Raw genomic sequence first — 13529 nt, forward strand, 5'->3', positions numbered from 1 at the left:
GAGCCTTACCTTTAAGATGAGAATTTGATCGGAATTTGCCGATCACCTGAGCCCCAACGAGGTCACTTAGGAGGCATGATGGTTGTCAAGAACTGTACTCATCTACATATGTATTAATGGTCGTACGATAGTTTTCCGGGTGCAACTTGACAAAAGGTTCCATTGTGAGTCTTGGTAAACGTTGAGAGACCTGTAAGATTTACAATTTCCATTTCTTGTCGAATATGATTTCGGTTGTTCTTGAACAAGAAATTCACAAAATTCTAATTTATCTAGCAATTTAAAAGAAATAGAAGCAATAAAAGCGACATTTGTCTACACAACCTGGAGCAAATGAAAATTTTGCAAGTTACTGTTAAAGAAATTACCTGCGGTGAAATCAAATTTACGTTACGTTACGAAGGGGGAGGGGGTAGTCGAGAAGCGTTACGATGCCGTTACGAGGGGGGAGGGGGGGTCCAAAAAATGATGATTTTTGCGTTACGTAATTTATGGACGGCCCCCTATACAGAAGAATCTTTGGGGGGCAAAGTTTACACGTCCACCTTTGTTTTCGCTCCGTAAAGGAAACTTATCAAAATGGGGCATATTTTTCTTCAAACGACCAATTACGGTGTAGGTTGAAAAAGTTCCATTGTTAAAGCTCTCTCCTGCTTAACTCAAGTCTATGTAAATACTAAAAGGTAGGAATTTCTATAAATAAATAGCAACCGAGTTCAAATACCAACGTGAGAAGGTACATATGTACCTTCTCCATAAAGGATTAACTTTGGCATCCATCCCTTAAAAACTTCTTCTCACGTACCTATCCATTCTGCAAACATATAAATTTTCCAAAATATAAAAATCTGACACCTTTTCCGTAATGTTTCCATTTTTAACTGTACCAACTAGCTGACACCACACCAAACTTGTCCCTATGATAATTCTGTATTCGCTAAAACAAAGCCTTGAATCAAGAAGATGGAACTACATCGTCTCATCCGAGACTTTATTGGCGTCGTGCTTTTTGCCAGCCTGGTTTTGCACGTGATCGTTTACATTGACCCAGCAGGTGAGTCGTAGAAAAATAAAAATATGCAAATTTTTCTTACTTTCTGTCCCATTTTATTTAGATCTTAGGGAAACTACAGATTTTTATTTTTTATAATGTATATTATTATTCATGAACAGAGTCACAGGGTTTGACACAGCGATGTCGAGGACGCATCACGCATTTCGGAGTTCCCGGAACGAGGTGTGAGAACAGTTGCCCGAATCCGGTTCCACGACTTGGCGAGTGTAATACTGGATTGATGTGCTGCCTCACGCACGAGACTGTGAACGGTGCGTTTCTTATTTACATATTGGCCTTTCTAGTTAAATTTGCGGTTGTAGGGAAGACAAAGTGTTAACCCGAACTCGCTTGATAATCGTGAATCACGATTCGTGATATCTGGCAATGTCACGGACCAATTCAAATACAAATTCTCAACGTTAAAGTAGTAAACCTATATAATTAACTTAAAATAAACCCTCGCAGAACCAAAATCATTATTACAGAGGGTAAAAAAGTGTAAAAAAGGGTTGTTTTGTTGTCTGTACATAAGTATGTACACTGTTAAAAATCTGGTAGTCACATAGACACTCCGTGCTGGTATTGATTTAGTAATAATTCCCTACCGGATTGGTAGTAAATTGTTCTTGAGTGGTAAATTTTTTATTTCCACAACATTACTGGACGGTGATTCCCGTTAATGCCGGTGCCCAAGCCCGACCCATTCTATCCGTATCCGACATATGTATACTCGAACGAGATGATCCGATTTGTTTGGGTACCTGTGTAAAATCGGTACCCTTTATCCGAACCCGAAACCTGATTAACATCCGATACACTCTCAGAAATCCGGTAACCAAGTTATTACCAGGCGGAGTATCTATCTGACTCTATCGCGTGGTAACTAGAGTAAATAATGTAGCAGGTGGATCACTTGGTTGTTTAGTACAGTTACGTAGTCAAAAACAAGTTTTGAAATCTGAAATTATTGTGGAATAAGGTAAATATATCTGGCAACGTCTCCGTAAAATTTCATAAGTTTTCCTTTGAAGAAAAATTTTCTATGTATACCATTTCAAAACGAGTAAGTCGAGAAACGATTTTTTTCTAAGTGCCAAAATAAATTTTTACATTCAAGTTTTATTTCTAAATTACTATAATCGCAATTATTTTTCAACTTTGATCATCAATCAATTTTCAATTATTGAATTTGACTTTCAAATTTGTAATTTATCATTCCATGTCAGCATTGTTGCTTAATTTTTACCCCGCCAATGGATCAAAAAGAAATAAAATTCACCAGAACGGCTCGAATCTTTGACATTGTCTCCTTAACCTGGGTAGAATAATTATTAACCATGGCCCCAATTGGCGATTCGCCTGTGGTTGGATCCTTCTTGAAAAGGTTGGTTACGTTGTCCAAAATCCCGGTTATGGAGGTATTTACATTCCCAGTGTCAACCATGGCACGATTAGCGGCTTGATTAAACTCATCAAGATTGTCAATGTAGTTGGGCAACAAGGTTAAGTCAGTTCGCAGTTTGGAGAGCTGGGGGACCAATGGACTTATTTGTGAGGACAGTTCGGCTGGCCCGCTAACCACGAGGAGGTCCAGGGTGATAATTTGACCGTTTAGTTGAGACAGTAGGGGCGATAGCAGGGTCCTCAAATCGTCTGCGATCAATTGCTGTGTTTGGGGAAGTGCTATTTGAGGGGCTAAGAAATAATAAAAAATATGATTTTCTCATGAATTAAAGTTGTGCATTTAATTAATTTATGAATGATTTAGTCTATGAATTTTAATTTGTGTGTCTCAACGTTGCCTTTTGCCTATATTTGTTTAAGTGACGATTTTGAAACGTGTTCAAGGTCCTGGGGTTTCTACAAAATGAAGATATTGCTGGTTTTAACGGCGTTCGTAACTATGGATTAATTCGTAAGTTTACGACGTTTACAAAAGGTTTGAAATGTCCTTGGTGAAAAGTCTTTCGTAAAATTGCTCGTAATTTTTAATTGCCCAAGTTCATCGGTAATCGACGTTATGGTGCTCGAAATATCATAGGTTTTCTACATATCTTGTTATTAAAGAGAAATATGTCTAAATTTTGCGGAACTTGGGAAGCACGGAATTTTCCTACATGTCGTAAATAGGTGACGTGAAAAGTTTTCACTGAAAACCCTCATTATTGCACGGCAACCCGATAATTTTAGCTTTATGAAGCTATAGCTTCATATGTACATATGAGGGTTGAATTAATTAGTATCATGCGAAATAGCAATAAAAGATGTATAGGGACAAACCATAATAAGTAAATTTTTGTTCGTGGGAGAAAAGAATAAAAATTGTAAGTTCCCAACTTTGTAGACCAATAAGTTATGCTTTTTAGGCAGAATAAAAATTCAATTAAAAAAACACGAATTGGCACGCCTCAAAATCACCATTTGAATAAATATATGGAAGAAGAGCAAGTTGAGAAAAAATCCAACTTGAGCTAAATAAAACCAGCATACATACAAGACAGTGTTAACCCTTTAAACTGTAACGACGACAATAGTCGTTTTATAAGAAGTGGTTTAATTCGGGGGTACGACAAAAGTCGTCCTGAAAAATCGTGGTCATGGCGCGGAAGGAAGACAATTGTCGTTTCTAGGAGGTCACTGATTTTCACCATTTTCTTTCTGCTACCTAAAATTTATTGAAATTTTGAGGGATTTCTCCTATGCCAACACAATGCTAAATTTGAAGATTTCCGTCCCAAAAATTTGAATATTTCCCTATACAACGCAATGTTAAATTTTTGATTTTTCAGTTTTTCGAGTTTTATTAAAAACTTCATAATTTCTCCTCCCGCGCCATGACCACAAAATACTTATAGTGTCCCCGATTTAATGCATTTTCTTGCCGTTAATCATACACGTTAAAGGGTTAAAATTATGGGGAAGATATTATGCCTATATGTATATTATATACTCCTTATATATAAGGAATATATATATTTGTACAGATAGTCTTAAATGTATGCAGAATTTACCTCCATTTATTGTGCCAATTAAGGCCAGCGTGGAAATTAAAATACAGCTTAGCTTCATTGTTCTCACAATTTTGTTAGTTAAGTATTTTTAAAATGCGTAGAATTTACTTGATCAGAAGCAAAATTGCGACTAACAAGGGACACTCACGACCTGTCGTTTGAGTCCAGGGTACCCACTATGTTTTTTAGAATCTACTGGGACCCCTGATGAAGGATTCGTTCTTATTTCCGTGTAAAACTCATATTTGGCCCAATGGCGTGGCGCCAAACTTAAAAATTTGCATTTTCGACCAATTTCAAACCCCCATAACTTTTGCAGTTTATAGACAAATAGACAAATTTATAAGTGAGTAAGAATTATAGGATTCGACAAAGACATCCAACAACTATGTCAGGAGTGGAATTTAACTATTTTATTATGTTCACCTTGAGAAAATAAAAATATGTTAGAAAAATTTTGAGCACCAAAATTTTTCCTGGGGAGTTATGAGAATTTCGGAATTTAAAGTGATGGAGATAAGGAACAACATATCTCCGGAACCGGGTGATAAAATTACACAAAACTTTTTTTCTACACTCTTTGCATATATACCTTGGTGCGTTTTTCAAATTGAGCAAAAATTCCAACTCTCAACTCCGAAATTCAAATTTTCAAAAATTGATTTTTAGGCCTAATGTAAAAAGTAGGTAAGAATAATTTTTGCGTCAGGCCAATTTTTCAAAATTTGAATTTCGGAGTTGAGGGTTGGAATTTCCACTCAATTCGAAAAACGCACCAAGGAATATATGCAAAGAGTGTAGAAAAAAAGTTTTGTGTAATTTCTTCAACCCGTTCCGGAGATATGTTGTTCCTTACCTCCATTACTTTAAATTCCGAAATTCTCATAACTCCCCAGGGAAAATTTTGGCGTTCAAAATTTTTCTAACATATTTTTATTTTCTGAAGGTGAACATAATTAAATAGTTAAATTCCACTTCTGACATCGTTGTTGGATGTATTTGTCGAATCGTATAATTCTTACTCAAGTAAAAATTACGTTTTCTTATGAACGACAAAATAAATTAAAAAAAATAAATTAGCACAATTGAAATATAATACAATAAAGTCAAATTCATATAAGAGAGGCCTAAAATTTAGGGGAAGATATTTGAACTGCTCACGGATATTCTTCTATAACAAATTGAAAATGTATGTTAAATTTACATACCTCCACTTATATTTCCAATTAAGGCCAGCGTCGAAATTAAGATAAAGCTAAGCTTCATCGTTCCCAAATTTTGTTGTGTAACTATTTTTAAAATATGCCTAGGATTTACTTGATCAGAAGTAAAATTGCGACTTAGATTTGCTTCTGAAATGAGACCAGCATTTATAATCTCTTTCTACATTTTTCTATCGCATTTCCAAGTCGATGCATTTATGTATTTGGGGCTGTACATAAAGCAGGTGATGGATTTTCTAGAAATTTTGATCGCTACCCCCGGTAGAACCTCTACGCCCAATGTTATAATTAACACGGGAAAGATAAGATGCCTTGAGCCCTAAGCCCTCTTAAATCGATTACATTCTTGCTGCACAATGCCTTTCATAAAGTACAAGTTTCTTCATGTCAACTTATTTATTACGTTGCGCATTGCATTTTAGCAGGATGTGTATTTATGTGTAACATACTGCTACATAATTACGTACTTTTATTCGTTAAGATGGACTGCATATCATGCACTCAATCATGCAAATACTGCATGCATTGACTTGCTATTCATTAAACTATTTTGCATAAATATGTACATATGTATGTATCGAATCGTTATCTTGTACGGCTCAGGTCTCCCGATTCCGTACCAAAGTCCAGATTTGGTGCTTTATTGAGAGCTCAAAATTAAGACGTGGGTGTAATGACACGTTAGGCTAAATTACCTTTCGTCAACCGGTCAACCTTGATTGAAAGTCAAAGTTAGCGACGTACATGATATACATATGCATGTGTATTTATGTATGTGCACCATGGAATGTTCCGCCATAAAGTTTGAGACCATTAATAAATATTCAAAAAGTTGATAAAGCTCGAATCCTAATCAGGCAATCTATATCTGAATCAAACGTCAAAAACTAAGATAGAGATTGATTCGATGAATCAAAGATGAATGTCTTTTCTTAGTTAAATATGTACATGCATGATTAATGAAGATATTTTTCAAACCTTGCTCATCTACATATTTACTAGATAAATGAGTATGCTCCCAATTTTAGAGCTTAAAATTGCGTTGGAATTCTAAATTGGTTGATGCCCCTGAACAATCTTGACACATTCCATCAATCCAGTGTGTAATTTCTCTTAAAGGGCATGTAAAACAGGAATTGTAAAATTGTAATGTTGATTGAATTACGCATTTTCTACATTATTAGTCATTACTTTATTCATAATGACGTGATAATAAACATTCTTAAATACTGCGCTTTCAACTCAACGTCCGTTTGCATGATGACTAACTGCAATAGAAATTAAGAGTCTCAAGTAATAGTTTATGAGTTAAATATGGAATCGATTATATGTTACAAAGTAATTTCCGCAGTGGGATACGACAAAATTTTGGGTTCATTGCAGGCTAAAATTATTACCTGCACACAAATGTGCATAGTTTCTAAAGAAATAGCATAGAAGCAAATAAAACTTTTTGACATGATATAAAAACGTGCCATATTTATCTTGGACATCGTAGTATTTACCACATTGCAATCAAATTAGTGGATACATTTGTGTTTAAATAAATCTACATGATAAATAAGAATCTTCTGTTAATTTATCAATTTTTTATTAGAAAATTATTGATTATTCATTTGACAAACTACATATGCACAGATAATTTTATGCATTATATTAGCATCTGGAGTCATCTGTAATCACTCAGATTTCGCTTCTCCTACAAAAGTATTATGCAAGTAGTAATTTTTTCTGCTTAATTATGTAAATACATGCACAGGCAATCCGTTCATCAATCTCAATTGATGTACCGGTTAATTTTTGAGTATGAAATATTTAGTGCAATGTGGGTAGAAAAAGGTTGCAGAGGTTGAAGTGAGTACGCCCAGCACAATAAACATACATACATCATACCCATCAGTGTATATGTCGTTATTCTGCTCCCACACAACTTTCTCCTGGATCGATTTCTCCTCCGGTTTTACACTCCAGCTTTCTCTTCCCCGTTCAATCTTCACAGCTTTACTTACACTGTGTATTGTACGTGACACATTATTGTTCAGTTCATGAAATCCCATCGGGTAGGGAAGTGTACATAACATATGTTATTGTGATCTGTGCAGTCATGACGACTAAATTGAGGAAAGGATGTAAAAACGTAGTTAATATTAATCTAAAAGTGCGAAGTTTGCTTATCATTTTGCTAAGTGCGGAATACCGGCATACAGGTTGTTCTGGTTTTGAATCTTTAATACAAATTTGTGAATCGCGTCAGGCTGGAACAAAAATAAGATAGTTTTTATTTTTTCACAGGTTGGGTAAATGGATCAGATTATTTTTGTAGACGTCGCTTGGATGAGTTGTGTGAAAGCCTGAGGTGAGGGAATATTTCTATATATAAAACTATATAAACCACGTGTTGCTATGGGAACCACATTTTGCTTTTGGAAACCATGTGCCTCCCTCAAATATAATGTTACCCTTTCCAAATAAATAAACCCAGTTTAAATTTTAATGTAGGGAAACAATTCAGAGTAAACTCAATTTTTTACCCAGATAAAATTGCTCTGGATTTTGAAATATTTTCTTTAACAGTTCACGTAAAATTCACTAATTATTACAAAAGACTCGAAATTTTTTTACTCTCCTCGATACCACTAGGCATACGTACACAAATCTCAATTTATTGCTGTGTTATATTATGGAAAATCCTCACTTGGTTATGTAGATCTCTCGAATCTCAATATGTGTTCCCCATTTGCAGCAAGTTGGTATGGTTGCTTCAACTTGTTAGCATCTTCCCAAAAAGTACATAGAATATTAGATAAAAATTGTAAATCTTCAAGGGTATTTTCACCGAAAATTTGACCCATTGTCAATTAATTCTTTAAAAAAACATTTGACCTTGATATGGTCATTGTTATCCTTTCAGCCAAGCAGAATTTTGCCAGACTGTTCCATACTGTATCCATTGCAAATGGAATACGGTTATTATTCCGACCATGGACATGTGTCAAGTATGCCAGTATGAAATTACTGCGGGGAGAGAAAATCAGGTAAAAGTTGCATGTTTTTGCTTACGTGCAAGTACATATTAATTTTGTTAGTTTCACACGCATTTACGCAGTCTGACGCGTTGTCATTATTGGAGCAGGCGTGCCAGCTCCACAAAAAAGAGGGAGATCTCGATAAGTGTGTCAAACTTGTACAACAACTTGATCAAATCCTTATACGTGGGTGAAATATGTTTATAAATACATTAAATGTTATTACCTAATTAACACTTTATAAAAACGTTTTGTCCGTCCCCTGTTGGAAAGAAACCATTGTATGTATGTATATTTTATTCTAGAAGACTTTCAAACTCACAATGTGACGATTTTCGACACCTGTGCACTGCTGGCCCTCTGCCACGCGAATTTTGAGGTCAGCGTGACCAACATGGATAAGATTGAGCCATTTAGGAAGCATGTTAGTCGACTAATTGAAGAAGAACCTGTCGCCATGGCGAAAGGGGGAGGAGGTGGTCGTGGCGGTGGGGGTGGTCGAGGAGGGGGTCGTTCGTCCAGTCGAGGACGAGGTGGGTCGGGCGGATCGTCCTCTGGAAGATCTTCGTCTCCAGGTTTTAGGAAAATATCCGTCCCTGGTGGGTACGCGACTGGATCTGTGCGTCGAGTTGGTTATGCAAATCGTGGAGGAATGGGACATGGGTTTGTGCCTATTTTCATTCCAACTGGGGGTGGACGTCACCTGGTTGGGGGTGGCTTGGGGGGACACACGTGCAACCTCGAGTGTGTGATCGAAGATAAGAATTATGACATGAATTATGGAGATTATGTTGCGCTAGTGTTCTTAATAGTCGTCGTGATCTCGACAGTCTTACTTTGTCGACGCCGTGCACGTAAACAACAGGAGATTGCGGATAGAATTTACCTATAGTAGGTCAATATGTTTCATCTGGAAAATGTATTCTCACATGGTGATAATTATTCAAATTTGTAATGTATCAAATGCTTAAAGAATTTAACGCAATTTAATTAATTGTTGTAATCTACATAGTTTGCAAGAAAATACATATATCAACATGTATTTATCTACGGTATATTAAAATTTGTAACACAATTAAATTTGTAGGGAAAAAATTGTGACTCCTTAACATATTTTAATTTCCGGTTTAAATTGATTTCCAATATGTAAAATTCCATCAATGCTTGTTTAAAAGATATTCAACAGCAACGGTTACAAAAATTATGCATAAAATTCTGATATGATGACAAATTTAAGAAACTTTGTATAATCCTACCTCGATATGGATTTATATCTTGAAAATGTATGCTTTAAACAATTAATGCTAGTCGTAATTCTATGTAATATATAAGTTCTAAAGTTTGCATTTAATATTTACTCAAATAAATTTGTTCCAATATACAATTTGCATCATAATTCATATCTTAGTTTCCATTTAATCCACTTTCCTATAAGAAACTGTTACTGCAGAAATATCAAATCCAGTACTTGGTGATTTCCAGGCTTTCTCATACCTCCAAAAATCCAAACCCCATCCCTCCGGAATCTTAAAATTTCCAGTATCGGTACATTATTGTGCGTCATGAATGTTGGATCACATTGCAACATTGCATCAGTCACTTCCTGCCGGATATCTTCCACCGTGAGGGTGATTGATTTCTCCGCCGTGGCAAAACAAAGGCACAAAGTTTTCTCAAAGTTGGCATTATCCAAAGCAAAAAACACCCCATAGCCCACAATATGGTCAAATTGTCGTCCCAACTCTCCCATCACATTTTGAATTAGACCAATATGGATTTTTGAGTAGCGTCTCGCAAACTCCGCCATTTTCTCGGAGGCATCAATTCCAACCAGTTCGCAGTTACTGGATTTATCCAAAATTAAGTTCCCAAGATAACCCGTCCCACTTCCAAGGTCGAGGACAGATCCAGAAAAGTTCTTAGCGTCTACGATTTCTTCCCAAACCTGGAGATTTCTAAGGGTGTGGAAGGCTTCGTCATATTTGAGCGAAACCGTGTCGTAGAATCCTTTAACTCCTTCGATTACTTTCTTTGCTGATATTATGGCATCCACTAGGCCGTTGTGGCCTCCAGGGAATGTCTTTTCAATCACGTCATCATCCCCGTACAAATTTCCCTTGGGACAGAAAAAGGCAGGGGTGTGGTTTACCTGAAAATTTAAAGATATTCGTTTCACTCTGTACATCTAAAAGCATCACACACTCTTAGAAATGGGGTTATGCTTATAACCAAAACTAAACGTATGTCAGTCTACCACCGTGGTTATAAATTTGCGATCGAGTGGTTACAAAGTTTCGCCGACTTGGCATTAAATTTTCACCACAGCTACTAAATTTATAGCCAGTTTGTGACAAATTCATTACCACGGCGGTAGAGTCATATAGGTTTACTTTTTGATTATAATCGTAACCCCATTTCTAAGAGTGCATCTATCTGTGAGTTAAAGAAGATTTCGGAAATGGGAATTGTAAAATCAAAATAAATATTTTCCACTTACATACCTCTAACACAAATACTTGATCCCCATGAATTCTCAGATCCACCCTGGCATACCCACTCCCTGCCACACCCAACGATACGAAAGCATCCACACTGGCATCCTGAATCTTGCCAACCATCTCATCTTTCCCATCCTCCATGATCCTGTAGGTCACCAACCCCCCGGCTTCCTTTAACCCCAGAAGTGGCGCACATTTGGAATTCCAATCCAGAAAATGTTCAAACTCCCCTTTCCCTTGTGGGTACTCATATATAATTGGCAAAAGTGCGACAACCCCTCCCCAAGTTTCCAGGACCATGCAGGAAACATCGTCACCCGGAATGAATTCTTCAATCAAAACATCTCCAACTGGATTATGTTTTTGTCCTTTTAAGTACTCTGTTTGTTCCAGAACTTGCTCTACATTCTTGCAAATGGAATTCTTGCTCATATGAAGGCTGCAATAACCATCGCTTGGCTTCACGATGAGGGGATAATTCATCCCCTTCATGTCTAAATTTGAGGCAACGGTCCATTTCGGAGTTGGGATTCCCAGTTGAGCAGCTGCAATCTGAAATTCCAATCAAAAAGTACCTCATGGAAACGTATGTACCATATCATAATTCCATATCGTCGTACTAATTCATACAAGACCCATGAATTTGTATTACTCCAATAATAATATGGTAATACAGATTCATGACAAGACCTAAGTGCAGTCGATGCTTAATTCAGAAAAGACCTAAGTGTATAGTAAAAAAGACCTATGTGCAAGTATGTATTTACTTATGGCTATATCTTGCCAAAACGATTCTTCAAATATCGCGCGATTTAGCCATAAGTAAATACATGCTTGGACATAAGTCTTTTTTTACTTCTTTTCTATACACTAAGGTCTTTTCTGAATTAAGCATCGACTGCACTTAGGTCTTTTATGAATTAGTATAGTACGACGATATGTGTCAATGGAGTATTTTACCTTAAAATCAAGCTTAGTTAGGCTCATATATTTTGACGAAGTTCCCAGCATAGGATAACCCGTAGACTCCAAATATCGAGTGGCTTCCACCCCCGCAACACAATAGGATTCCAGTCCCCACATGAAATTCCAAATGAAATCATACCCCTCCCCGAGGACTTCAGTAATCTTCTCAATGGCATCCTCCTTGGTGACGTATTTCAAGATGAAATCATGATTAGATGCCCAGATTGAGGGGTCTTGATAATCGGGCGGAACTTCACGAAACTCTTCCCCTGTCCCCTCGTAGGATGAAATCAGGACGCAAATCTTCATTTTACTTGGAAACAAGTAATATTTTTATTAATTGATTTCTTTCTAAAATATTTATGAACACTAACAAAAATCTGAGATTAAGATTAATTTCAGTTGTTCGTCTATCTACGAATGGATTTGCTTTGAAGAACTTTTCGGCGCAAATTGTCCTTAAATATTGTCCAGATTTACCTACTTTTCCCCATTGGTAAATGCATTGACAAGTGAAAGTGAAAGCGAGCATGCAGTTGGTTACGTTTTGTTTAAAAATTTCTAATTTAAAATCATAATTGTTTCGCTGTTTTGTTACATAAGTTTATTTACCTTTTGTTTATTTACTTGCACTTTCTGAAACGCAATACAATGGTTCATTTATTATGCAACGTGCATACTGCAACTGCATTTTAATAAACATTAAGTAATTGCATCAAGTTGCATGTGTATGCAGATTGAATATTATGTAAGCAAGGTGACCAGAAATTCCTGTCTGTTTACGAGTATTTACGAGTTTAAAAATAAATCTTTTTAGGAAACAATTTTCACATTTTATCAAGTACACCGTCATTTGTAGTAATTTCCGTAATATATTCAATTTGTGCTATATTATGCTAACTTGATTTTCAGGTGTTCGCAGTTGTTCATTTTGTCAGTTTCTCTTAGAAAACGTACATATCATGTGAAACAAATCATTTACTGGAATAAAGTCCCTATGGTGATCTCAAAAAAGTAGCATGTCTAATACCTCCAAAACAAACTTCCCAGTAGTAATTTTCTTCGCAACCATTTACCTCCTTGCCGAATCCATTTACACTATTCAACTAACAATTTATCCAAAAACGGTAAAACCTCTCATTAATAAAATAGCCCCAAAACATTTAGAACATAACTAACCAAGTTGTTTTAAAGGCTCAAAGTAAAAACGCGACTTCCTTCGAGTATTCCGTCGTCCTTGCAATATTTGACGCTTCAATAGCTATCTGTTCACCTTTCATAGCAACCGTGGTGAGTTGATGGTTCAAGTATATATTAAATATTGTCAAGTACTTAACAGGCCGTCGACCAGAGCTTTTTAATTAGCCACATTTCCAATTAATTAGTAATTGATAATTAGAACGAAAATATTGTGTCTAATTAATTCGGAATTAGTACACTCAAAACAAAAATTTGTCAAATCAACACCGCCGGTGTCAATATATGACTTAACCGCCTAGCTTACAATCAAGCACCCTGTCTTTGCTTTGGTTTTCGGAAAAAATTCATTACTACTCGGAATCACAATTGTAACCAAGGCGGATGAGTCAAATATTGACACCGTTTTGTTTTGAGTGTAATTAAACTCGGGTTTCTAGTTAAGCCAATTAATTAGCTAGTTAATTACATAGTACCTTGACCAATTAATTGGTGATTTTTAACGTTTTTGTAATTAATTAGTTATTAAAATTTGCTTGGGTTAGTTAACG

The 13529-nt window shown here is 36.1% G+C and overlaps 3 protein-coding genes across 7 annotated transcripts; 1 reads left to right on the forward strand and 2 right to left on the reverse strand.

Annotated features, from left to right (window-relative positions):
- The first annotated feature begins 807 nt into the window (after window positions 1-807).
- On the forward strand, window positions 808-9497 carry LOC118436778. 5 transcript variants are annotated; one of them, XM_035855379.1, is made up of 6 exons: window positions 808-1054; window positions 1174-1326; window positions 7584-7647; window positions 8203-8326; window positions 8425-8503; window positions 8623-9497. In XM_035855379.1, the coding sequence occupies exons 1-6, from the start codon at window positions 964-966 to the stop codon at window positions 9207-9209; spliced, it is 1098 nt and encodes a 365-aa protein (XP_035711272.1). In that variant the 5' UTR covers window positions 808-963; the 3' UTR covers window positions 9210-9497. The 5 variants fall into 5 exon arrangements, with proteins under 5 accessions (XP_035711272.1, XP_035711273.1, XP_035711270.1 ...); XM_035855380.1 differs by having other exon boundaries at window positions 8626-9497; XM_035855377.1 differs by having other exon boundaries at window positions 809-1054; window positions 8398-8503.
- On the reverse strand, window positions 2157-5421 carry LOC110854592. The gene is made up of 2 exons (XM_022103052.2): window positions 5277-5421; window positions 2157-2752 (listed from the first exon to the last, which is right to left on the reverse strand). Exons 1-2 carry the CDS (start codon window positions 5332-5334, stop codon window positions 2316-2318), a joined length of 495 nt encoding a protein of 164 aa, XP_021958744.1. The 5' UTR covers window positions 5335-5421; the 3' UTR covers window positions 2157-2315.
- A 261-nt stretch (window positions 9498-9758) lies between the features above and the next one.
- On the reverse strand, window positions 9759-12090 carry LOC110854795. Its single transcript, XM_022103242.1, has 3 exons — window positions 11776-12090; window positions 10819-11367; window positions 9759-10466 (listed from the first exon to the last, which is right to left on the reverse strand). The coding sequence occupies exons 1-3, from the start codon at window positions 12088-12090 to the stop codon at window positions 9759-9761; spliced, it is 1572 nt and encodes a 523-aa protein (XP_021958934.1).
- Window positions 12091-13529: the final 1439 nt, after the last annotated feature.

The sequence above is a fragment of the Folsomia candida genome, unplaced genomic scaffold (genome assembly GCF_002217175.1).
Source record: "Folsomia candida strain VU population unplaced genomic scaffold, ASM221717v1 Fcan01_Sc010, whole genome shotgun sequence".
NCBI classification, from domain to species: Eukaryota; Metazoa; Arthropoda; class Collembola; order Entomobryomorpha; family Isotomidae; genus Folsomia; species Folsomia candida.